This window comes from Ostrinia nubilalis, chromosome 27 (assembly GCF_963855985.1).
Source record: "Ostrinia nubilalis chromosome 27, ilOstNubi1.1, whole genome shotgun sequence".
Classification (NCBI taxonomy): Eukaryota; Metazoa; Arthropoda; class Insecta; order Lepidoptera; family Crambidae; genus Ostrinia; species Ostrinia nubilalis.
Genome location: NC_087114.1, coordinates 902413 through 927257, shown reverse-complemented (window position 1 = coordinate 927257; position 24845 = coordinate 902413). Strand labels below are relative to the sequence as shown.

Here is a 24845-nt window from a genome sequence, read left to right as displayed (position 1 = left end):
TTTTGTTTTCGCCCCGCGCACTTATTATCTCTTTTTTACGCATTTCTGGAAACGTATTGAACTCTCACACGCTGATTGCAAGGCATGCACGCCTATGAGTAGGTTAGTAGTTAACGTAGATAGTTCATTCACCTCTGAAAATAGAGTTAAGTAACACGGCGTAATTAAAATATTTTTTTGGTTAAAAGAAGAACGGTCATCTGTGACCCAGGCCCGACAGAAACGAGACATACCTTAGTTTTTTTGTCATGATGTCTTAATTAGTTAATTTATATATTTTTTATATTCGAAATCTATGTATAACACCAAAATATTACCCTTTCTTTTTGTTCAGGCGTTATACAAAAACTAATACAAAATGCCTATTTATCACCAAAATTGGTAAATGTATGTACCTAAATGTCTATTACAGCTGCTATGGAATGTATCTAGGTGACCTGGAGATACAGCCGGATTATACAGGGTGGAAACGAGAAGTTACAAAATCCAAAAATTCAATGTTATCAGCTTCCATAATCTGTAACCTATTATTAGTACCATTTGAAAGAGCTCATAAAGCACTTTCAGAATCAGTAACTATTTTTTCGATATCTTGTATAGTTTAGAAATAATCGAGTGAGATCACTTATCGTTCCATATGTATAACCACCCTGTATAATCCGGCTGTATCTCCAGGTCACCTAGATACATTCCATGGCAGCTGTAATAGACATTTAGGTACATACATTTACCAATTTTGGTGATAAATAGGCATTTTGTATTAGTTTTTGTATAACGCCTAAACAAAAAGAGAGGGTAATATTTTGGTGTTATACATAGATTTCGAAAATAAAAAATATATAATTTAAGTAATTAAGACATGACAAAAAAATTGAGGTATGTCTCGTTTCTGTCGGGTCTGGGTTTTTTTTTGTATGGGGCGTGACCGTTCTTCTTTTGCGCTTTTTCATTAACACGTTGTATACATGTACCGGGAACTGTACCTGTGGGGGAACAAACCTGTAGATATATGGGAAAATCTAGTGTACCCTGTAACCAATAGGTAACGCGGGTACACGCACCAGACGTAGGTGTACCGGAGACTGTAACTATAAAGATACAGATCTTTAAAGCGGGTACTTATTAGAGAATTCCCTCTATGGGCCAGAAGCTAGGTACGCAGTTACGCACATGCTTCCAGCAATCTAGAATCTGTAAGTAGTCTAAAAAAGGCGGACGTTTGTGCTTTGTGGCGCTTTATGAGGCGGCTTGCGTCCGGCTGTCTTTTGTGGAAGTGATAAGGAAACTTGACTTCTGCAGCGCTCTTTTGGGTGTTCTGTGGCGCTCCTTGAAGGCTCACGTCCAGCTCTGGACTCCCACCTGTCTGCTATGCTATTGGCTCCTATCTGCTAGCTTACCTATCAACATGAATTAGTCACGCCAGGCGTCTGTGCAATCTAGAATTTAAGAAAAGCAAGAGATCGTTGATGGACGAACCCAAGTAATTAAAATGGCAGCGACTCGCTGAAAACAGGAGGAGAACGTGCTCTCTTAGTTGCCCCTTCTCGGGGCATTCTTCCCCCTAGATTATAGTCTGGTCCGTGAGCACGTAGAATTTTGTCCAATGACCCCAAGCTACCCATCCTTATCGCTCGCGTGTAATTATGTTGCTGTCGCGCTCGCACACTCACTGCGGGCGCCCGTCGCACAGTCGCGACAGCAATATAGTTACACGGGAGCGAGAAGGATGGGTAGCTTGGGGTCATTGGACAAAATTCTACGTGCTCACGGACCAGGCTTTAGTAGCTAGGTACGCCCATGGTTCCAGCAATCTAGAATCTGTAAGGGAAGATCGTTTTAAGGCGCATCTTTGGGGCGAGTTCCATCTGGAAAAGGTGATAGTGCTATGTGACTCTCCTTGAAGACTTACGTCCAGCTCTGGACTCCCATTGGCTACACTGCTAGCTGTAATGACCACCTACCTATCAGCCAGGTCTAGGCGCCCTAACCGCCGATGTAACAGCCGCATGCGCCGCGGCGACACGCGGTGCGTGGTCGCGTGCGAATGCGCGGCGCATTCGGCGCGCGTGCTGCCCGCCCGGTACGAAAAGTCCGGGTCGTCCCGCGGGATTATCCGGGGGGAGGACCGGATGGCGCACATGCCTGGAGAGAAAAATAATTTAAAATACCTAAGTTTAGAAGATTATAGGCAATAACTAGTAATATAATAGTCAACATACATATTTGTTTTATTTATTTTTATGAGCTATCAAAACATAGTTCTCCCATAGTTTTGACAAAAAGACGACATCACTTTGACTGAGGATTGGTCTCTCAGAGGTCTCTCAGGACTATATTTCGAATATTGTCAAAATCAAAAATATTTTATTCAATTTAGATCCCAAGTGGCACTTATGAGTCGAAATAGCAAATATCTAATCGACAGTCTGATTCTGACACTGTTGGACTATTTTATATCATAAATAAGTGCCACTAGTGGTCAAAATTTAATAAAATATTTTTTATTTTGATTAAATTCATTTCAGGTAAAGTTACAATACCTACAACTACATAGAATTAATTTATTATCACCTCAAAATTGAAAACTCAAAATATTTACAATCATTATTAAAACATCGAAATCAAACTCACCAGTGATATAAATATCCTCCAAATGGAAATAGTTAGTTCTGAGCGCCGCCGAGTAGAGGGCGCTGGCAGCACGCGAGCTTAGAGCGTACCCTGTACCCGATAGGTACCGAGGGTACACGCGCCCGCCGTACATGTAGCGGGGACTGTACCTGTGGGGAAACAGACCTGTGGTTATGTGGGATAATACATAGAAAAAGTTCAGTGTACCCTGTACCCGATAGGTACCGAGGGTACACACGCCCGCCGTACATGTAGCGAGGACTGTACCTGTGGAGGGACAGACCTGTTAAGTTATATGGGATAACCAGCTATAAATATAGAGCGTACCCTGTACCCGATAGGTACCGAGGGTACACACGCCCGCCGTACATGTAGCGAGAACTGTACCTGTGGAGGGACAGACCTGTTGAGTTATAGGGGTTAACCAGCTATAAATATAGAGCGTACCCTGTACCCGATAGGTACCGAGGGTACACCCGCCCGCCGTACATGTAGCGAGGACTGTACCTGTGGGGAGACAGACCTGTGGTTATGTGGGATAATACATAGAAATAGTTCAGTGTACCCTGTACCCGATAGGTACCGAGGGTACACGCGCCCGCGGTACATGTAGCGAGGACTGTACCTGTGGGGAGACAGACCTGTGGTTATGTGGGATAATACATAGAAAAAGTTCAGTGTACCCTGTACCCGAAAGGTACCGAGGGTACACACGCCCGCCGTACATGTAGCGGGGACTGTACCTGTGGGGAAACAGACCTGTGGTTATGTGGGATACTACATAGAAAAAGTTCAGTGTACCCTGTACCCGACAGGTAGTGAGGGTACACGCGCCCGCCGTACATGTAGCGAGGACTATACCTGTAGGTGGACAGACCTTTAGAACGGATACTCATGAAATAATAGATCTATAGTCTGGTCCGGGAGCACGTAGAATTTTGTCCAATGACCCCAAGCTACCCATCCTTATCGCTCGCGCGTAATTAAGTATATTGCTGTCGCGACTGTGCGACGGGCGCCCGCAGTGAGTGTGCGAGCGCGACAGCAACATAATTACGCGCGAGCGATAAGGATGGGTAGCTTGGGGTCATTGGACAAAATTCTACGTGCTCGCGGACCAGACTATAGATCTATTATTTCATGAGTATCCGTTCTAAAGGTCTGTCACCAGACTATAGACACATATTTATGTAGTCAGTTCTGAGTGTACCCTGTACTCGGTAGGTAGCCCTGTACCTGTGGGGAAATACACCTACATACCTCCTTCTCTTATCACCTTATTTAAATCTGTCGCTGCAAAAACATTATTAACAGCATCGTTGTCTATCGGCAGTTGGAGGTAAGACAACCAGTTCCTCTGTGGTTGCGGGTACAACTGTACCTGTGAAGGAATAAGAAAAAAACAAGAAAAAGTAGAAGACATTAGAAAAAACTAAAATAAACTGACCATTTATTATTGCTATCCAGCACAGGTCTCGCACCACATATTAGCGCTCCAATCAACAAGTACTCGTGGTCTTTCGCCCCCGCCGCCACCTTCTCATCGAAGTCTCGCGAACGGTTCTTCAGGTTGAACATCAGTTTTGGCACGTTTATGTACATATCGTCGTCTGTCTTTAGGATGTAGCGGACTGGAACAAGACATACAATTTTAAAATCTATATCTATAAAAGCGAAAGGTCACTGACTGACTCACTCAACACAAAATCTCAGAAACTACATGATTAACGGATTATCTCACTCATTTATCACGGAATCTCAGAAACAACAAGTTCTAGGAGTCTCAAATTTTGCATTGGGGTTTCTTTTACAACGTATGTAGGTGCTCACTAAGATTGGGTTGCACCATCTTACTTTAACGTTAACAAACGTCAAAAAGTTGTCAAACTGTATACAGAAAGCACCGGTTATCGTTATAGTTACCGTTAAAATTAGGTGTTGCAACTCAGCCTAAGACGAGATTTTGCAAAATACAACCCCTAAGGGGGCAAAACAGGATCCACACATACGAAGTCGCGGGCGGCCGCTAGTTGAGTATGTATTTGATACCATTTAACAATAATTAATACACGTCGCAGTTTTAACCCTACCACTGCTTCGGGACAATAAATGGGCCAGTGCTGAGAAGAAGCAGCGCAAGAAACTCAGTCAATGATGATGATGATGATAATGATGTACTCACCACTCTCATTACACTTATTGGTGATCCACTTCAGCATCATAATAGACTTCAGCGTCAGATTATTGTACGAGTCTATAAACCCCTCCTGAATGACGTCACCGTACCTTTCCACCTGAAGAAAGAACGCAGAAAAACAATCTAAATATATATAGGCTCAAAGGTGACTGGCTGACTGACTGACTGACTGACTGACTGACATAGTGATCTATCAACGCACAGCCCAAACCACTGGACGGATCGGGCTGAAATTTGGCACGCAGGTAGATGTTATGACGTAGGCATCCGCTAAGAAAGGATTTTACGAAACTCCACCCCTAAGGGGGGTAAAACGGGATCCACGCGTACGAAGTCGCGGGCGGCCGCTAGTTTCGTATAAAGTTGGACAGTATCTATCACGTTTTGTTCGCTCACCTCTTCGTCAATTTTACTCTGGACCTCCGTGTCGTTATTCTGCGTTGGCAACCCTAACAGGAACACAAGTTTGAACTCTGGTTCGGTGTTGTCAGCCTCTTCTGTTTTTTCCTCCACCTTTTCGGGGAAAACGTCTTTTTCTTTCAACATTTTTAGTATTTTCCCCAAACTCGGACTGTCTTCGTAACCTGTATCAAAATTTAATGTATTAGAAGCAATCTATTTGTATTACTTCGATACAAGAAATATAAGGAAATAAATTAATAACATTTATTACCCTAGCTTTTTTATTTAAGAACAAAAGCCATACATAAAAAAAAACTATGTCCTACCGCAAGATCTATTTTTTTATCAAAATTTAATCAAAGTTGAGTATTTTAGATAATATATGAAAAACAGATTATTATTTTCGCATTTAGGTATAAACAACAAATTCAAACAATGCTGTGAGTTTCTTTAATAAAGTTAAATAAATGAAATAAATAAATAAATCACTCGAAGCTCTAATTTCGCAAAAATCACGCTAGATTGAAGACATCAATCCCTAATTTTTAAGTGACTCCTATGGTAACACATAACAGGAATTTACTTTCATATTGGTCACTTAAAAATTAGGGATTGATGATGAAAACGGACATTAAAGAAAAGATAATAATTCCACTCACCTCTTGGAGGTATCCTCATAATATTAGATTCATATTCATAATCATAACTTTCCGCGTTCTCCCCCAGCTCTTTATTCATGTCGAACTCTGGCAACACCGGATCATCGTCGTCCTCAAACCGCTTCTCAGGTACATCCTCAGTCTTTGTATTAACCATATTATTCTGCAACACCTTAGCTAATTCTGGCAAAATACTGCCAATGGATATGTCTCTCCTAGACTTACTTACATTCACACTAACATTATGAGATTCTGGGTACAAGTCGTACGTATAATTGTAACTTTTGTATTTATCCGAGACAGTATTGAAGACTTTTTCGAGATTTCTGTATATGTCTCGGTTGCCCCACGTTTCGCGTATGGCAACTCTTCTCTCGAAATTAGTGGTTGAGGAACAAACCACTATAAGAAGGAACAGTTTGTTCTTTTTGTTTCTATCTAGCTTGGAGCATATGTCTTTCGGCTCGTGAATTAAGGTTACGTTGTTCGGCTGTACGTATATTTTTGTGTCCCGATTCGTGTGTACCGACCAGCCGGCTACTAGACCTGAAAAATAGAGGAAATTTGAAGCTACTGTTATAATAATAGCGTTTACTAGCCTGATGCTAGTTAAGGAAGAAAAGTTTTTGAGTGATGACCATGAATCAAAAGACACGGTAAGGACAAGCCTTTCACTCAGTCACTCAGTGGACAGACGATCTAGTGAATGTCCTGAAAAGCACCTGGATACGGGCAGCGTTCAATTCAATTTCAATTCAATTTATTTATTCCAAAATCAAAATACATTGTATAGGAAAATTAGTTAGACATTAAAATTCACACAATATTCAAATCAATTAAAATAAAATTAATCTAATTTAACCCTAAAATTTCATTTCACATTACGGGCAGCGTTACCCGTACAGCGTGCCGTCTTTCCTGATTCCAGATATCCTGAACACCTCTGTCCAACAGAGGACGTCTTTTAAGTTGGTCAAAAAGTGACGTCATCAGCTAGTGTTTTCTTGCAACATCTTTGGAAGCGAAAGTCTAGATGGGGAAACCTCGAATCCAGCTCGACGCCGTTGTGTTTTTGTCACCTTTGGACCTTTATCGTTGGAGGGAAATGGGGCTAGACCTTTTCCCAGCAATAAGACACTTTGGAATCTTTCTTCTGCAGTGGACATCCTTTGGCTGAATGATGAAGTCATCAAGTAAGTAAAAAGTGACGTCGTCGTGGAGGAATCTGGGGGGATACTTTCGCCCAGCATTGAGACAGAAGGTCTTCTATGAGAAGCACTGGGACGCTGTAAGGGTATGAAAACAACGAACCTATAAGCAGCTGACATCGTTGGGCTACTGTCGCCTTTATCTAGCAGACGATAGGCAGAAATGATGCTGTACTCACCTTTATGCAGTTGACACCGTTGGGCTTTCGTCCAGCAGTGGAAGTCCTTTAGCTGTTGGATGATGATGACGCACCAGCAGCAGGGGTGTTTGAAGCTACTTGATGGACTGACGATCTAGTGTCTAAACTGAGTCTTAAGGTGGACCGATGATGACCTAATGACACTAAAAAACGCGATGTGAACAGGCCTTCCACTCAGTGGACAGACGATCTAGTGAAGGTCCTGGATAATGCCTGGCAGCTTAGTACCGTCTTTCCTGATTCCAGACCTATGTCCAGCAGAGGATGTCCTTTGGCTGAATGATGACGTCACTTTTTAAGTAAAATGTGACGTCATCAGCTAGTGTTTTCTTACAACATCTTTAGAAGAATTGCGTTTTGACAGCTCATAAAGAATCCGAAAGAGAGATGGCGCCAAATACCCTTTTAGCATTAGCAAACATGGCTGTTAGACAGTCGAATCAGCGATCCAGCTTTGACACTTTTTGTCATCTTGCAGTCTTGAGGGAGGCTTTTGTTCAGCAGCAGTCGTAGTCGGCTGAAAGGTGACTCGACTCACCTATAGGCAGCTAACAAAGACCTTGGGCTGTTGGATGATGATGGCTCACCTTTGGGCAGCTGGTCGCTGGCGCGGTTGTAGGCCGGGATGTACAGCAGCGCGCAGAACAGGATCATGGCGGCGGAGAACAGGAAGCACTTGGCCAGCGCGGTGACGGCGGACCTCCTCTCGCGGGGCCCGTGAGGCTCCGAGGCCTGAGTGTACGAGGCGCAGCGGGGCAGGGCTTACAGCAGCAGGGGTGTTTAATGCGACTCGATGGACCGACGAGCTGGCGAAATCACGAGAAGACCCAAGATGCGGGCAACAACAAACTTACAGCAGCAGGGGTGTTTAAAGCGACTCGATGGACTGAAGATCTAGTGTCTAAACTGAGTCTTAAGGTGGATCGATGATGGCCTAATGATACTAAAAGACGCTATGTGGACAGGCCTTCCACTCAGTGGACAGACGATCTAGTGAAGGTCCCGGAAAGCGCCTGATATCCTGGATATAGGCAGCTTAATACCGTCTTTCCTGATTCCAGACCTCTGTCCAGCAGAGGACGTCCTTTAGCTGAATGATGACGTCACTTTTTGGGCAAAAAGTGACGTCATCAGCTAGTATTTTCTTGAAAATCCTTTGGAAGAATTGCGTTTTGACAGCTCATAAAAAGTTCGATAGAGAGATGGCGTCAAATACCCCTTTAGCATTAGCAAACATGGCTGTTAGACAGTCGAATCAGCGATCCAGCTTTGACACTTTTTGTCATCTTGCAGTCTTGAGGGAGGCTTTTGTTCAGCAGCAGTAGTAGTCGGCTGAAAGGTGACTCACCTTTAGGCAGCTAACATCGTTATAGATGACCCACGCTGAACTGTCCCACCAAACTCAATGACAGGGGGGCGCTACCATCGTTCAACTATATGGTTTCCAACATGGCAAAAATCGGAACCAGCGATCCGGTATTGACGGTGGCGCCCCACTGTCAATGTCATGCATAGGACAGTTCAGTATTTTGGAACTATATCACTTTTATCTAGATGACCTTTAGCTGTTGGATGATGATGCCTCACCTTTGGGCAGCTGGTACCGTTTGGGCTACTGTCTCTTTGTCCAGGGCTGGGTGCATAGCTGTAATGATGATGACGCACCTTTGGGCAGCTGGTCGCTGGCGCGGTTGTAGGCCGGGATGTACAGCAGCGCGCAGAACAGGATCATGGCGGCGGAGAACAGGAAGCACTTGGCCAGCGCGGTGACGGCGGACCTCCTTTCGCGGGGCCCGTGAGGCTCCGAGGCCTGAGTGTTCGAGGCGTAGCGGGGCAGGGCTTACAGCAGCAGGGGTGTTTGAAGCTACTTGATGGACCGACGAGCTGGCGAAAACACGAGAAGACCCTAGTGCGGGCAACGCAGACCTAAACCACGAACTAGAAGACGCGGTGTGGACAGGTCTTCCACTCAGTGGACCGACGATCTAGTGAAATTTGCGGGAAGCGCTTGGATTTGGACAGACCAGTCATGGTAGAAATCTTTCAGGGAGGCTTTTACCCAGCTGTGGACGTCTTTTAGCTAAATGATGAGCTTAATCAAATGGGTAAAAAAGTTACATCAGCATTACCCTCCTCGCCTCGTCTCCTTGTCACTTTGTGCGTTATGCGCGCGTCACGTAAGCGCACGTCATTTCAACGCACTGTGTGGCATGTCATTCAGTCTCTATGTAGAATCACGGAGCGTCACCGCTCAGTCGTCGCAGCGTCTACGCATCGCACTGTCGTGCTTGTGTGGCGTCTCTGTGAGACTGAAATGAAGATGAACAAACCTTTAGGCAGCTGGCACCGTTGGACTATTGTCGCCTGTATCTAGCAGACCTTTGGCTGTTGGATGATGATGGCTCACCTTTGGGCAGCTGGTCGCTGGCGCGGTTGTAGGCCGGGATGTACAGCAGCGCGCAGAACAGGATCATGGCGGCGGAGAACAGGAAGCACTTGGCCAGCGCGGTGACGGCGGACCTCCTCTCGCGGGGCCCGTGAGGCTCCGAGGCCTGGGTGTACGAGGCGTAGCGGGGCAGGGCTTACAGCAGCAGGGGACAGTGTATAAAACGACTCCATGGACCGACGATCTAGTGTCTAAACTGAGGCGGGCCCGTGAATGGGCTCCGAAGCCTGAGTGTAGGAGGCGTAGCGGGGCAGGACTTACAGCAGCAGTGGTGTATAAAGCGACTCCATGGACTGACGAGCTACAGTGTCTAAACTGAGTCTTAAGGTGGACCGAAGATGACCAAATGACACTAAAAGACGCGATGTGGACAGGCCTTCCACTCAGTGGACAGACGATCTAGTGAAGGTCCCGGAAAGCGCCTGAAATCCTGGATATAGGCAGCTTAGTACCGTCTTTCCTGATTCCAGACCTCTGTCCAGCAGAGGACGTCCTTTGGCTGAATGATGACGTCACTTTTTGAGTAAAAAGTGACGTCATCAGCTAGTATTTTCTTGCAGCATCTAGGGAAGAATTGTGTATTGAAAGCTCATAAAAGTACTTGATTTGGTAGATGGTGTCTGCCTTTTAGGAGCAGCGTAGATGTTTCTTACACGGTGGCAGTTGGAGGGTCTGGTAGTAGACCTTTTCCACGTCTTGATGACGATTGAACTGCCGTCTCTGTCTTTCGTATCAGTAGCCCTACAGCCGTTGAGTTGCCTTGTCTCTTTCTACTCTCTCGTTTCGTTCTTCAGCTGTTAGATAATGCCTCACCTTTGGGCAGCTGGTCGCTGGCGCGGTTGTAGGCCGGGATGTACAGCAGCGCGCAGAACAGGATCATGGCGGCGGAGAACAGGAAGCACTTGGCCAGCGCGGTGACGGCGGACCTCCTCTCGCGGGGCCCGTGAGGCTCCGAGGCCTGAGTGTACGAGGCGTAGCGGGGAAGGGCTTACAGCAGCAGGGGTGTTTGAAGCGACTCGATGGACCGACGAGCTGGCGAAATCACGAGAAGACCCTAGTGCGGGCAACGCAGACCTAAACCACGAACTAGAAGACGCGGTGTGGACAGGTCTTCCACTCAGTGGACCGACGATCTAGTGAAGTTTGCGGGAAGCGCTTGGATTTGGACAGACCAGTCGTGGTAGAAATCTTTCAGGGAGACTTTACCCAGCTGTGGACGTCTTTTAGCTAAATGATGAGCTTAATCAAATGGGTAAAAAAGTGACGTCATCGCAACTCACTCAGCAACAGCGTTACCCTCTTCGCCTCGTCTCCTTGTCACTTTGGGCGTTACGCGCGCGTGACGTAAGCGCGCGTCATTTCAACGCACTGTGTGGCATGTAATTCAGTCTCTATGTAGAATCACGGAGAGTCACCGCTCAGTCGTCGCAGCTTCAACGCATCGCACTGTCGTGCTTGTGTGGCGTCTCTGTAAGACTGAAATGAAGACGGACGAACCTTTAGGCAGCTGGCACCGTTGGACTATTGTCGCCTGTATCTAGCAGACCTTGGGCTGTTGGATGATGGTGCCTCACCTTTGGGCAGCTGGTCGCTGGCGCGGTTGTAGGCCGGGATGTACAGCAGCGCGCAGAACAGGATCATGGCGGCGGAGAACAGGAAGCACTTGGCCAGCGCGGTGACGGCGGACCTCCTCTCGCGGGGCCCGTGAGGCTCCGAGGCCTGAGTGTACGAGGCGTAGCGGGGCAGGGCTTACAGCAGCAGGGGTGTATAAAGCGACTCGATGGACCGACGAGCTGGCGAAATCACGAGAAGACCCTAGATGCGGGCAACACGGACCCAGATCAGGAACTAGAAGACGCGGTGTGGACAGGTCTTCCACTCAGTGGACCGACGATCTAGTGAAGTTTGCGGGAAGCGCTTGGATTTGGACAGACCAATCGTGGTAGAAATCTTTCAGGGAGGCTTTACCCAGCTGTGGACGTCTTTTAGCTAAATGATGAGCTTAATCGAATGGGTAAAAAAATGACGTCATCGCAACTCAGCAACAGCATTACCCTCCTCGCCTCGTCTCCCTGTCACTTTGTGCGTTACGCGCGCGTGACGTAAGCGCACGTCATTTCAACGCACTGTGTGGCATGTCATTCAGTCTATCTAGAATCACGGAGTGTCACCGCTCAGTCGTCGCAGCGTCAACGCATCGCACTGTCGTGCTTGTGTGGCGTCTGTGAGACTGAATTGAAGACGGACGAACCTTTAGGCAGCTGGCACCGTTGGACTATTGTCGCCTTTATCTAGCAGACCTTGGGCTGTTGGATGATGACGCACCTTTGGGCAGCTGGTCGCTGGCGCGGTTGTAGGCCGGGATGTACAGGAGCGCGCAGAACAGGATCATGGCGGCGGAGAACAGGAAGCACTTGGCCAGCGCGGTGACGGCGGACCTCCTCTCGCGGGGCCCGTGAGGCTCCGAAGCCTGAGTGTACGAGGCGCAGCGGAGCAGGGCTTACAGCAGCAGGGGTGTTTGAAGCTACTTGATGGACCGACGAGCTGGCGAAATCACGAGAAGACCCTAGATGCGGGCAACGCAGACCCAAAAGACGCGGAGCAGGGCTTACAGCATCAGGAGTGTTTGAAGCGACTCCATGGACTGACGAGCTACAGTGTCTAAACTGAGTGTTAAGGTGGACCGATGATGGACTAATGACACTAAAAGTCGCGATGTGGACAAACCTTTCATTCAGTGGACAGACGATCTAGTGAAGGTAGAGGAAAGCGCCTGGATACGGGCAGCGTAATAGTAACGACTTTCCTGATTCCAGACCACTGTACAGCAACCGTCTCTCCTGATTCTAAACCTCGATCCAGCAGAAGACGTCCTTTGGCTGAATCATGACGTCACTTTTAGGGTAAAAAGTGACGTCATAATCATGCTGATGACGTCACTTTTTAAGAGAAAAAAGTGAGGTCATCAGCTAGTTTTTTCTTGCAACATCTTTAGAAGCGCAAGTCTAGATGGGGAACCCTCGAATCCAACACGACGCCGTTGTGTTGACACTGTAAGGGTACCTATGAGACCAACGAACCTTTAGGCAGCTGGCACCGTTGGACTATTAATTTGTCGCCTTTATCTAGCAGACCTTGGGCTGTTGGATGATGACGCACCTTTGGGATCTTTCTCTTATACAGTACTTAATAGCCGTTGAGTTGCCTTGTCTCTTTCTACTCTCTTTTGTCTCGTTCTTCAGCTGTTGGATGATGATGCCTCACCTTTGGGCAGCTGGTCGCTGGCGCGGTTGTAGGCCGGGATGTACAGCAGCGCGCAGAACAGGATCATGGCGGCGGAGAACAGGAAGCACTTGGCCAGCGCGGTGACGGCGGACCTCCTCTCGCGGGGCCCGTGAGGCTCCGGGGCCTGTGTGTATGACGCATAGCGGCGGTGGCGGTCGTATCTGGAACAAATACTCAATTATAGTATTTATGCCGAGTCTGCACGTTTGGATCGCCACGAGCCTGTCATTGTACTCGTTAACATATTTGCAGTCTCACAGACAAGCATTCAAAACGATTTTACAGCTCGACCTGAAAGATTTTCGGGCTTTGTTTGGAGGGCGTGTAGCCGCTGGTTTTTTTTTTTAACTCGGCGCGCACCTCTCGTTCGGCCAGCCTGCGTGCGCGCTGGCATTTAAGTAATGTATGAATTTGTAGCAATGAGTTCACATCAATACGTCCTGTTATTGGCTGCGGCGATCTATGCAGCGTCTGAACGCGGCGATCGGCGATAAAACACGCTTGTTATTTTGGCGTTTCTGATTTTATTATAGTAAGCCTTAGGAACGCGAACGCAGGCTGCACGCATTGGTTTCGCCGAAACTTTATCGTTCTTCAAATTGAAGAATGTGCGTCAAGATGCATTGAAGACTTCAATGCATTTTGACGCGCGGTGCTATGACATGTATAGGTCGCGCAACAAGAGTTGAGGCATGCAAAGATTTGTAACTGTTTACGCTATTTGCGCTGACGTCATATTTAATCAGACTGACAAGTGATCTGTCTCGCTTGCAGACATTGACAATGTATTCACAAACATATCATATAACTGTGAGGTCTCACAGTGCGCTTGGACACACATGCATAAATGCTGTATGTATTGAAAAATTCAGTCCTTACATCTTTGTAACCTTAAAAAATGCATGAAAAAAAGCGAGCAGTCGGGGGGTCGCAAAATATTTTTTTATACTAGGGGGGTCGTGTCGTGTCATGAAAAAGGTTGAAAAACACTGCCTAAAGCATTCCATCAGTTACTGAGCTGGCGCATTTTTTTGTTTAGTCATTTTTAACGGCCAGCACATGTGTTTTTGAAGGCCATTTTCAATTTTAACGAACTTAGTTGACAAATTAATTAATTAAGTAACATGTACTGACGGCGTGTGCGATTAATGGATTAAAAACTAAGGCATGATTAGAAACAGCTCAATTGAACTAATTGGAATGTTTTTATCAATTTAATTGGATGTTTTGTAATAAAATGCGACATGATAGTAATGAATCATAGATTACAGATTAAATTGATTAGAGATTATAGATTCAGATTTAGATTAAAAATCATGTTTGATTACAAGATTAATTTTACTTTGCGGGAGTGAGATTATAGATAGCTTTTTGATTGATTCACCAATCATTATTTTATACCAAAAGCAAATTCTAGGCAGAATTTTATACGTCCTAATTTACGAAGTTATTAAATGTTTTTCCACCAATGTTTACCCATAAGGTGGACCGACGACCTCATAAATACAGGCCGCTGCCAACCGATCATAATGGAAGTCATTGAGGGAGGCCTACGTTCAGCAGTGGACGTCGTATGGGTGAAATGACGTTGATGATGATGATGAAATGTTTTTGCGGCACGCATTACATCTCTAAGGCCTCAGCCTCGAATTTAGCGGGCAGCGGCGCGGGAGCGGCGGCGGCGCGGGAGCGGGCCGGGGAACACAGACCCGTTCTCGAAACAAGCGGGCAGCTCGCGCGGCGCTTTAGCGGCGAAGTGTTGTGTTCGGGGTTGTGTTGTCGAGATATTTGTTTTTATTCGCAAACGAAATGTCTGAACAACGGCGACAATTTTATTTCTATTCAAATGTATTCCTAACGCTCGATTTATTGTGGGCAAAAGAAGGAGTGCGCTGTTGCCCGCTCCCGCGCCGCTGTTTTCGAGAACCGGTTTATTTGATTTTACGCATAAGATCCTGCCGCTCCCGCGCCGCTACCGCCGCCGCCCCGCTGCCCGCTAAACTCGAGGCTGAGGCCTAATGGTACAGCCAAACCAACGCGATCAGCTGGCGTGCAGCGGCCAGCGATGGCGATCAATGCATTTAAGTCTGATCGCGTTAGTTTGGCTGAACGTTAACATTACGTACGTCATGCTTTACGTCTCAAGGGACAAGAGAATCATCACCATCATCAGGTCATTTAGTCTCCACTGCAGGAGCACGACCCTCTCTAATTTACCAGAGGCAAATGGAGGATTTGGACTGCACTCCCCACGCTGGCCAGACGGGTTGGGGACGTCTAATGTTCGCATTATAATACGGGACTATTCCCACCTCTCGTTCCCACCACTGCAACTCCTGTGTAGCCAGGATCTACAGCTTGACCGCCACAAAAACCCAACCAATGAAGGTCAAGTTTGTCCCGGGGGAAAGTTAAACTGTCATTGGACCCGCAACGAAATTAATCAGAAGAACATAGGAGGAGTTCGAAATGAAGGTTCGACTTCCCTCCATTGCAAAGCGGATGACAGGTGACAAACAAAGGTTCGGTTGGTTCGCATTATAATAGCAGGTAACTTCTTCTATTGCCCAATTTGATTTGGCATATTATGATTTTTTAAATACAATTTTAACAAAAAATAAACTTCAGAATTATGCACAATCGAGAGTCATACATGGCGGTTTGATCGATACGCATGGTAGGTAGGAACACCTGTATAAAAATTAATCGTATGTAGAGCAAAAATCGAAATTAGCTTTATAATTCGGCATTGTTTTTTTTAACGAGGAGAAAATGCAACTTTCAGTGTATTGTATCATTATTTTCTGCCCTACCAGCGCTTCGAGACAAACATTTGGCAAGTGCTGAGAACTCACGCCCGTATTCACAAACATTACTATGAGGTCTCACAGTGCGCGTGTACGCACAGGGTGACACACGAACCAATCACAGAGCTCTATTCAACGCTGTGCGTTCGTCAGTCTCACAAAATCAACCGTAGGTTACTAATTTATGCACTACTAGCGGCCGCCCGCGACTTCGTACGCGTGGATCCCGTTTTACCCCCTTCATCTATCTTACGCGGTTTAGATTTTTTCATACAAATGTTTTTTCCCGCTAACTCCCGTTCCCGTGGGAATTTTGAAATATCCTGTTGTAACTAAGCTTTAAGTTTACTAAGGTATCTGCATGCCAAATTTCAAGCGTCTAACTTAAAGCAGTTTAGATTTTTCATACAAAAGGATTTTCCCGGTAATTCCCGTTTCCGTGAGAATTTCGGGAATTCCTTGTTGTAACTAAGCTTTAAGTTTACTAAGGTACCTACATACCAAATTTCAAGCGTCTAACTTAAGCAGTTTAGATTTTTCATACAAAAGGATTTTCCCGCTAATTCCTGTTCCCGTGGGAATTCCTAAGTATACTATAACCTGCCCAGGAGTATGAAGAATAATTGTACCAAGTTTCGTTAAAATCCGTCGAGTAGTTTTTGTTTCTATAAGGAACATACAGACGGACAGACAGACAGACAGACAAAAATTTTACTGATTGCATTTTTGGCATCAGTATCGATCACTAATCACCCCCTGATAGTTATTTTGAAAATATATTTCATGTACAGAATTGACCTCTCTACAGATTTATTATAAGTATAGATGCCCGCATTTAAAAGATAAATCGTTCCAATCAATAACAATCCATCGCATGGCCATGAAGAAAACAAGTACTAAGTGGACAGAACAATTTCTATTGTCAGCGGTTTGGTTTAATTATTTTTTTCCCATTGTTTCATAGCAGGAAACGCGCATGACCTTGTTTCGCTTTTTACTGTAGCTCTGTGATAATGAAAAGGTAGTTAAACTAACTACATAGATAAAGGTACCTAAACTAGGTGGACCGACGACCTCATAAAGGTAGCAGGAAGGCGCTGGACGCAGGCCGCTACCAACCGGCCATTGTGGAAATCATTGGGGGAGGCCTATGTTCAGCAGTGGACGTCCTATGGCTGAAATGATGATGATGACCTAAACTAACTACATAGATCGCAGAGCTCATGGCCGCTGGGGCAGAAAAGTTCTCGAGTTCACGAGCCGGAAGACGTAATGTGGGCAGGCCTCCCACTAGGAGGACCGACGATCTGGTGAAGGTCGCGGGAGGTGCCTGGATGCGGGCGGCGCGGGACCGGTCTTTGTGGAAATCCTTGGGGGAGGCCTTTGTCTAGCAGTGGACGTCATTCGGGTGAAACGAACCTAAAATAACTGGGCAGGCCTCCCACTAGGTGGACCAACGACCTGGTGAAGGTCGCGGGAGGTGCCTGGATGCGGGCGGCGCGAGACCGGTCTTTGTGGAAATCCTTGGGGGAGGCCTTTGTCCAGCAGTGGACGTCATTCGGGTGAAACGAACCTAAACTTCATTTAAAATCATTCATTTAGTTGTAATCCTATCCTTTGTCACTTTTTTTTAGTTTTTGTAACCCGAACTTTTAACATTTCAACAAGACTCCTAAAACATTTTCTTTCATATTTTTTTTTCTCTTTATTTGGGACAGTCTTTGAGCATTACATCGGTACAAATATTAAGTTAAGTAAATAATATTATTTATTAAAATCTGAAATAGGTATCTGTTGCATGCCGATATGGTATGATGTAGCTGAACAATATAATTTTTTATGTGACCTATACAGGGTGTTAGGTAAATGGGTATATGAGCCGACACTAGCCCATGTTAACATGGGCATATAAATGGTATGGTGAAGTCAGAAAATTGATATCTTCATTTTAATTATTTTAATTTTCATACAAATCGGATTTTATAAAATTTATTTTGTATGAAAATTAAAAAAAATAAAATGATGATATCAAACTGACTTCACCATACCATTTATATGCCCATGTTAACATGGACTAGTGTCGGCTCATATACCCATTTACCTAACACCCTGTATGTACCTACATTATGCAATAAATGATTTTGATTTGATTTGATTTGAAAAAAGGTATGTTAACCTGTAACGCCCGTATCCACAAACGATACTTGCATAATTGAAGCAGCAAATCGAACGCACAGCATTGAATAGAGCTCTGTGATTGGTTCGTATGTCACCCTCTGCGTTCACGCGCACTGTGAGACCTCATAGCAATGTTTGTGAATACGGGTATTCGATAAAGGAATGAGGCAAAATGTGAGCTTAACTATAGGATTAATTAAATTAATTTAAGATTAAAATAAAACCCGGTAAGATAAGCAGTGCCCATATTTCCGCTTAGTTTTAGAATTAATTAAAGAGAACATTTCACACTTGATTCCATGTGGTTTATCAAGGTAAAAAATCCTTTATTTTTATAGGCTATTAAAATAAAATAGTACTTAAAAACATCGCAAAGTATTTAAAGAAAACTAGCTTTCCACTCGCGGCTTCACCCGCGTAAAATTTTGTCTGTCACAGAAAAACTTCACCGCGCGCGTCCCTGTTTCAAAAACCGGGATAAAAACTATCCTATGTCCTTTCCCGGGACTCACACTATCTCTATGCCAAATTTAATCAAAATCGGTTCAGTGTTTTAGGGGTGAAAGCGACACCGACAGACAGAGTAACTTTCCCATTTATAATATGTATTAGTAGGGAGGGATAGACTAAAAAAAAATTAAGTACTGTCCTTTTTACATGTCGCATAGTTTTTTTGCCCTACAAGCACTTAGAGACCAACATTTGGCGGGCAGGTGTTCTTAAACTACAAACTTTTTTAGAGCTGCCAGTTCCTAATTTGTGTTACTGATTAACAAAACCATTATCTCGAATACTTACTATACTTATGAGGAAGTCTTTAAATAGACTTCGGACGCAGGTCGGCCGTAGTAAGGACAATCTGTTCAGGTGGGGTTTCTTGGATGGCTCAAACTTGGAGTGCAGGTGTGGTTTTGTTCCCCAGTCGACGAAGCACATGATGTCGTGCCCTGCGTGCCCAAACAACTGCAGGCCGGAAGATTTAATGAAGGCTACTGAAAACGCCATTATTGTGGCGGAGTTTTGGGCCGACGCTGTGTAGGTTTGTTGATACGAAAAGAAGAAGAAGTAAGAAGAATAATAAATAAGTAAATAAATAAGGCAGTTACGTCATCGTCAAGTGATTCAGTCTCTACTGCAAGAGCACCTCTAATTTAACAGGCAAATGAAGTATTTGGCCTACACCCCCCACGCTGGCCAGACGGGTTATGAATGCCTAATTCATAGACTAGCGGCCGCCCGCGACTTCGTACGCGTGGATCCCGTTTTACCCCCTTAGGGGTGGAGTTTCGTACAATCCTTTCTTAGCGGATGCCTACGTCATAACATCTACCTGCATGCCAAATTTCAGCCCGATCCGTCCAGTGGTTTGGGCTGTGCGTTGATAGATCACTATGTCAGTCAGTCAGTCACCTTTGAGTTATATGTATTTAAAGATATGCCATCATCGTCAGGTCATAGAGTCTCCACTGAAGGAGCACGACCCTCTACTACCATAGGCAAATTTCTACCATAGGCATAGGTCTTTTCTTAAAAATTACTAAACCTTTTTCGTCACCTGTCATCCGCTTGGCAATGGAGTGAAGTCGAACCTTAACTTCGAACTCCTATGTTCTTCTGATTACTTTCGTTGCGGGTCCAATGACAGTTTAACTTTCCCCCGGGACAAACTTGACCTTCACTGGTTGGGTTGTAAGCGGTCAAGCTGTAGATCCTGGCTACACAGGATTTGCAGCGGTGGGAACGACAGGTGGGAATAGTCCCGTTTGAACCTTTGTTTGTCACCTGTCATCCGCTTTACAATGGTCCCTCCATTCGAACTATTATTCGAATTAGGTCGAACCTTAACTTCGAACTCCTCCTATGTTCTTCTGATTAATTTCGTTGCTGGTCCAATGACAGTTTGACTTTCCCCCGGGACAAACTTGACCTTCACTGGTTGGGTTGTTGGCGGTCAAGCTGTAAATCCTGGCTACACAGGAGTTGCAGCGGTGGGAACGAGAGGTGGGAATAATCCCGTATCATAGGCAAATGGGAGATCTGGCCAAGTTAAATTCTGATACTAACCTGTAGGATAGTATAGGGCTGTCGTCGCTGTCTCGGCCTGAAGAATAGAAGCGCTCGTCATCGTCCCAGCTTTGTTTCTCGCCATCATGTGCCATGTAGTGTACTGGAACAAATCAATTTAAAATTGAGATGTTTGTCGGAAGATTTTGATTTTGTCGGGAGTCAGGAGAATATACAAAAAATCTGGAGAATCCTGCCAAATCCTAACCATCTGGCAGCCACCCTTAGCGGAAGACAAACGCATTAGGGTCCTTACAAATAGCGACTTTTTGCATCCATAGGGATATAGCTGCTGTAACTAAAGCCAAGGGCGTGTTACTGCGGAAAACAGTCGAGAGATTAGAAAAAGAGGGTCCGTGGTCTCCGATATATCATGAATTCAAAGCTAACCGTAAATTAGATATTGCTTATATTTCTAACATAAAAATTAACAACACTCATACGGTGGGTGTAGAGGAAACAACAGGTGCTCTTCTTAACGCGCTTATACCCGACGATAGTGTGTCTGACGATAACGATTATCATCGGGACGTCAGAAATGCTATTGCGGTGCTGCCTGAGTCGCCTGTGTCTTCTATTCCTAGCCTTGATGAGTTTTACGATATAGTAAATAGTTTACCCTTAAACAAAGCATCGGGCGAAGATAAAATATCAAATAAAATGATTAAAGCAGCGTGTAAAACAGCCGGAACGGATATTCTTAATGTTTTCACTCGTTGTATCTCGGAGGGCGTGTTTCCGAGTATATGGCGTCGCGGATTTATTAAAATTATACCAAAGGGAGGTGACAAACCGCCCGAAGATCCTAAATCGTACCGACCTATTACATTACTTCCCTCATTAGGTAAATTGTTAGAGCGATTAGTAGTGCCGCGTTTGCTACCGGGTGGTCCAATTTTTCACGAGCAGCAGTTTGGCTTCACCGCCGGGAAGTCTACTGCAGATGCAGTAATATCTGTTAGACAAAAAGTGACGTCCTCGGTGGCAAAGTACGTTGTAGGAATATTCCTCGATATTTCAGGTGCCTTCGACAATGCTTGGTGGCCGATCCTGCTCTTAAAACTGAAAGTTCGTGGATGCTATAGTAATATATATTCACTACTGCACTCGTACTTTTGTAACGGTACAACTAAATTAAAACTCGGCCATCATGCTGAATCAAAGGTGCTCACGCGCGGCTGTCCCCAAGGATCGGTCCTAGGGCCCTACCTTTGGAATTTGGGTTTCGATGATTTTCTAGCATTACCATTACCCGAAGGCTGTTCGTTAACCGGGTACGCTGATGACGGTCTCCTTTTAATAGAGGCTGACACTAGATCAAAGCTTGAAAATCTAGCGGATACATGCTTGAATTTAATATCTCAATGGGGAGACAGGAATCGTTTGCAGTTTGCCCCTCACAAAACTTATCAGCTTCTATTAAAAGGTAATCTTAAAGTTTTGCCTCGCATTAAATTCAATGAAATAACTGTTAAAAAACGGGAATCTGTTTGCTATCTCGGACTAATTTTAGAGAAAAACTTTAGTTTTGTCGAGCACATTAAACAGATCGGTGAAAAAGCTAAAAAGAACTTTTATGCCTTAAGTCACATTTCAACCTCGACGTGGGGTCTAACGTTTAAAATCCTCCGAGTAATATATTCGGCCACTTATTTAAGCTCCATTTGCTATGGTGCACCAGTTTGGGCTGACAGAGCTACTATAGGAGCCGCTCGACGGAAACTACTCCAAAGTCAACGCCTTGCATTGATTTTTCTTTGCAAAGCTTACAGAACTGTGAGCACGGAGGCTCTGCCAGTCCTGGCTGGTGTACTGCCGGTCGACTTAGAGGTACAAAAGCGTGCGGCTATGTACTTCGCATCAAGGGAAAATATAACCTCCGATTTCTTAAATAGCCGCGATCGTTCTAAAATAAGTCGATTATTTGATTCCCGAGAAGTCGTTGAAGAAGATTTACTTAATGAATGGCAAAAAAGATGGGATACGTCAGTCAAAGGACGTCACTTATATAAATTCTTCCCGAATGTACGCGAACGTCTAACTAGGCGATGGTTAGAAATCGACCATTGCTCGTCGCAGTTCCTCACGGGACATGGCAACTTTAAACATAAACTTCACGAATTCAAACTAGTTCCGTCTCCTTTTTGCGAGTGTTCCACTGATGATGTCAGTCATGAGCAGTCTGCCCATCATATCTTGTGGGAGTGTGATCTTTGGAAACATGAACGTGATATAATGCTTAATTCAATACAACATACATCTGTTTCCGCAATTTATTACACCGATCTTGTCGCGACAAGGAAAAATTTCCGTGCTTTTAAGCGATTTTGTGAAAAATATTATTGGCAGGTAGTTGCTAATTGCTCATAAGATAGGCCCCCTTAATTTAATTTATTGTCCGTGGTGCATAATCTTTTTCTTAAAGGTTTTAAACCTTTGTTTGTCACCTGTCATCCGCTTTGCAATGGAGGGAAGTCGAACCTTAATTTCGAACTCCTCCTATGTTCTTCTGATTAATTTCGTTGCGGGTCCAATGACAGTTTAACTTTCCCCCGGGACAAACTTGACCTTCATTGGTTGGGTTTTTGTGGCGGTCAAGCTGTAGATCCTGGCTACACAGGAGTTGCAGTGGTGGGAACGAGAGGTGGGAATAGTCCCGTAAATCCATAGGGATATAAATGCGAAGTAACTCTGTCTGTCTGTCTGTCTTGCTTTCACGCCTAAACTACTGAACCGATTTCGATGAAAGGCATAGAGATAGTTTGAGTCCCGGGAAAGGACATAGGATAGTTTTTATCCCGGTTTTTGAAACAGGGACGCGCGGGATAAAGTTTTTCTGTAACAGACAAAATTCCACGCGGGCGAAGCCGCGGGCGGAAAGCTAGTACTTTCTAATACATTACTAATTACCTCTTGCAAATAAATATCTTTATCTTTACATCATGGATACTCTAAAATCTGTGATACATTTCTTTTGCTGCGAGTCTGGGACTGGACAGATCACCGAAGATGGAACGAAGCGATTTCGAATTAAAAATGTCACAACTGGGTCATTCCATCGTTTCGGGTGTTACGTTCGTACACACATATTCAACAATTTCATGTATTTTGAAATAGTATTTTAATAATGTTAGTGCCTTAATCTGTCCGTTTTTAGTTGCTTTATCTAAATAATAAAGTTTGTACAGCTTAGAATGTAGGATAACGAAAATATGAGTCGAAAAGTGTGCGTTTCGGGCGTTACGAGATTTTGCCTCTATGTTCTGACTGTTGCTGCATTTACTCGAAATTTAGCGAATTTTCTTAAGAAATCATACCTATAACTTACAGGACTTCTAAAGTATGATATTTACAAACCATGTAACATACAATCACTGTTACATAAAACGTTTTACTATATTTTTATAATTTTTTTCTTTGTTTCGGGTGTTACAATGGTTCTGTTTCGGGTGTTACGAGTACGAAAATTCAACGCGTTTTATCGATAAAATCGGTGTTTTATTAGTCTCTAGGTACTACAAAATAAGGAGAACAACAAATAAACACAAATAGAGCGATTTCTGGTTTGAAATTACGAAGCAGCTTTTTTTTAAAAATATACAAAGTTCAAGTTTAATTTTTCCTCAGTATACAGCTTTTTCTATTGTTTTTGGCTTGAAATAGCATTAGTTTAATTTCTAATTACGATATTTATTGGAAATGTTGAACATCGAGACTTTTTAGCAATGCCTTAATTTTAGTGTTAAGTCGACATTTCAAAAAAGTCTTAAATAGAGAAATATGACTTCTTTTCCGATGCCAGCGCTAGTGGGAGGTCGAAGGACCCTCACAGTAATACTTTTTGACTTCTCCAAGCAATATACACATGTTATCGACATATAAATAAAAATGTAATACCCGAAACGTTTCGGGTGTTACAGTTTTTAATCAAGAAAAAAACATACTAAATTAGTATCATGCTCAGATATTAGTTAGTATTTGAAATCATTACTACCATGACCTTACTTTTACCAAATATTGTTACCCTAATCCATGTGTAAGGTATAATAATAAAACAAATACCTGTTTTTTTGTTTCGGGTGTTACATCGTCGAAGTAACAAGAAAACACACTTAAAACTTGATGATTATCAATTTTTTTGGGACTATGACACTATTTACCAATACTATGATAAATACCCTCAAATCATATTGTGGCAAAACGGTTCACAGATTGATAGTTTTTTTAAAATCGTATTACCAAAAATTAGAGAGAAAATTATCATTCAGACAGTTGACTTAAGTATAGACTTTGAAGACTAATAACTTAAAAATTACTTGTTTCTTCCAGATTTTTTTTGTTGCACATTATAAGTTGGAATGTTTACTTTCAAAATTCATCAGATTTAATGCGAAAAGAACATATTTACTTTTTCACCCTCGGTAACATTTGTCATGGAATGACCCAACTGATACTTTGTCACGGGACTCAACTTGGTTACTTGAACCATCAAGTATCAAGATTTTATTTCGTAACACATCAACACTTATGATAAGGGCTTTTGTAAATAAAAACAGAACCACAATGACATTTAAAATGTCGGGGAACCGGTTTTAATTACTTTTATTGCTGTTTATGTTTAACAATAAAAATGAATCCGTGTTGCCCTTGGTCACGTCAGTATTTGAGATTAAACAAGACGATTTCATTCATTTTTTTTAGTTTTCTTAATACTTTGTAGAAGGTTTTTATGGCGAAAAATACACTACATAGTATTGTACCTTCATCC

General features: G+C 44.0%; 1 protein-coding gene across 1 annotated transcript in view; it reads right to left on the bottom strand.

Moving 5' to 3' along the window:
• Positions 1–1756: 1756 nt before the first annotated feature.
• Positions 1757–24845, bottom strand: part of LOC135084772 (uncharacterized) — a 30891-nt gene continuing 7802 nt past the window's right edge. Inside the window, exons 2-19 of the mRNA XM_063979511.1 lie at positions 20078–20180; positions 13008–13189; positions 12069–12242; positions 11318–11491; positions 10557–10730; positions 9705–9878; positions 8963–9136; positions 7885–8058; positions 5890–6435; positions 5225–5412; positions 4814–4925; positions 4079–4262; positions 3075–3138; positions 2966–3018; positions 2839–2898; positions 2632–2780; positions 1962–2142; positions 1757–1865 (exon numbers count right to left, since the gene is read on the bottom strand). Of these exons, the coding sequence (XP_063835581.1) occupies positions 1757–1865; positions 1962–2142; positions 2632–2780; positions 2839–2898; positions 2966–3018; positions 3075–3138; positions 4079–4262; positions 4814–4925; positions 5225–5412; positions 5890–6435; positions 7885–8058; positions 8963–9136; positions 9705–9878; positions 10557–10730; positions 11318–11491; positions 12069–12242; positions 13008–13189; positions 20078–20172 (2967 nt within the window). The 5' untranslated portion in view covers positions 20173–20180. The remainder of the gene's footprint in view (positions 1866–1961; positions 2143–2631; positions 2781–2838; positions 2899–2965; positions 3019–3074; positions 3139–4078; positions 4263–4813; positions 4926–5224; positions 5413–5889; positions 6436–7884; positions 8059–8962; positions 9137–9704; positions 9879–10556; positions 10731–11317; positions 11492–12068; positions 12243–13007; positions 13190–20077; positions 20181–24845) is intronic.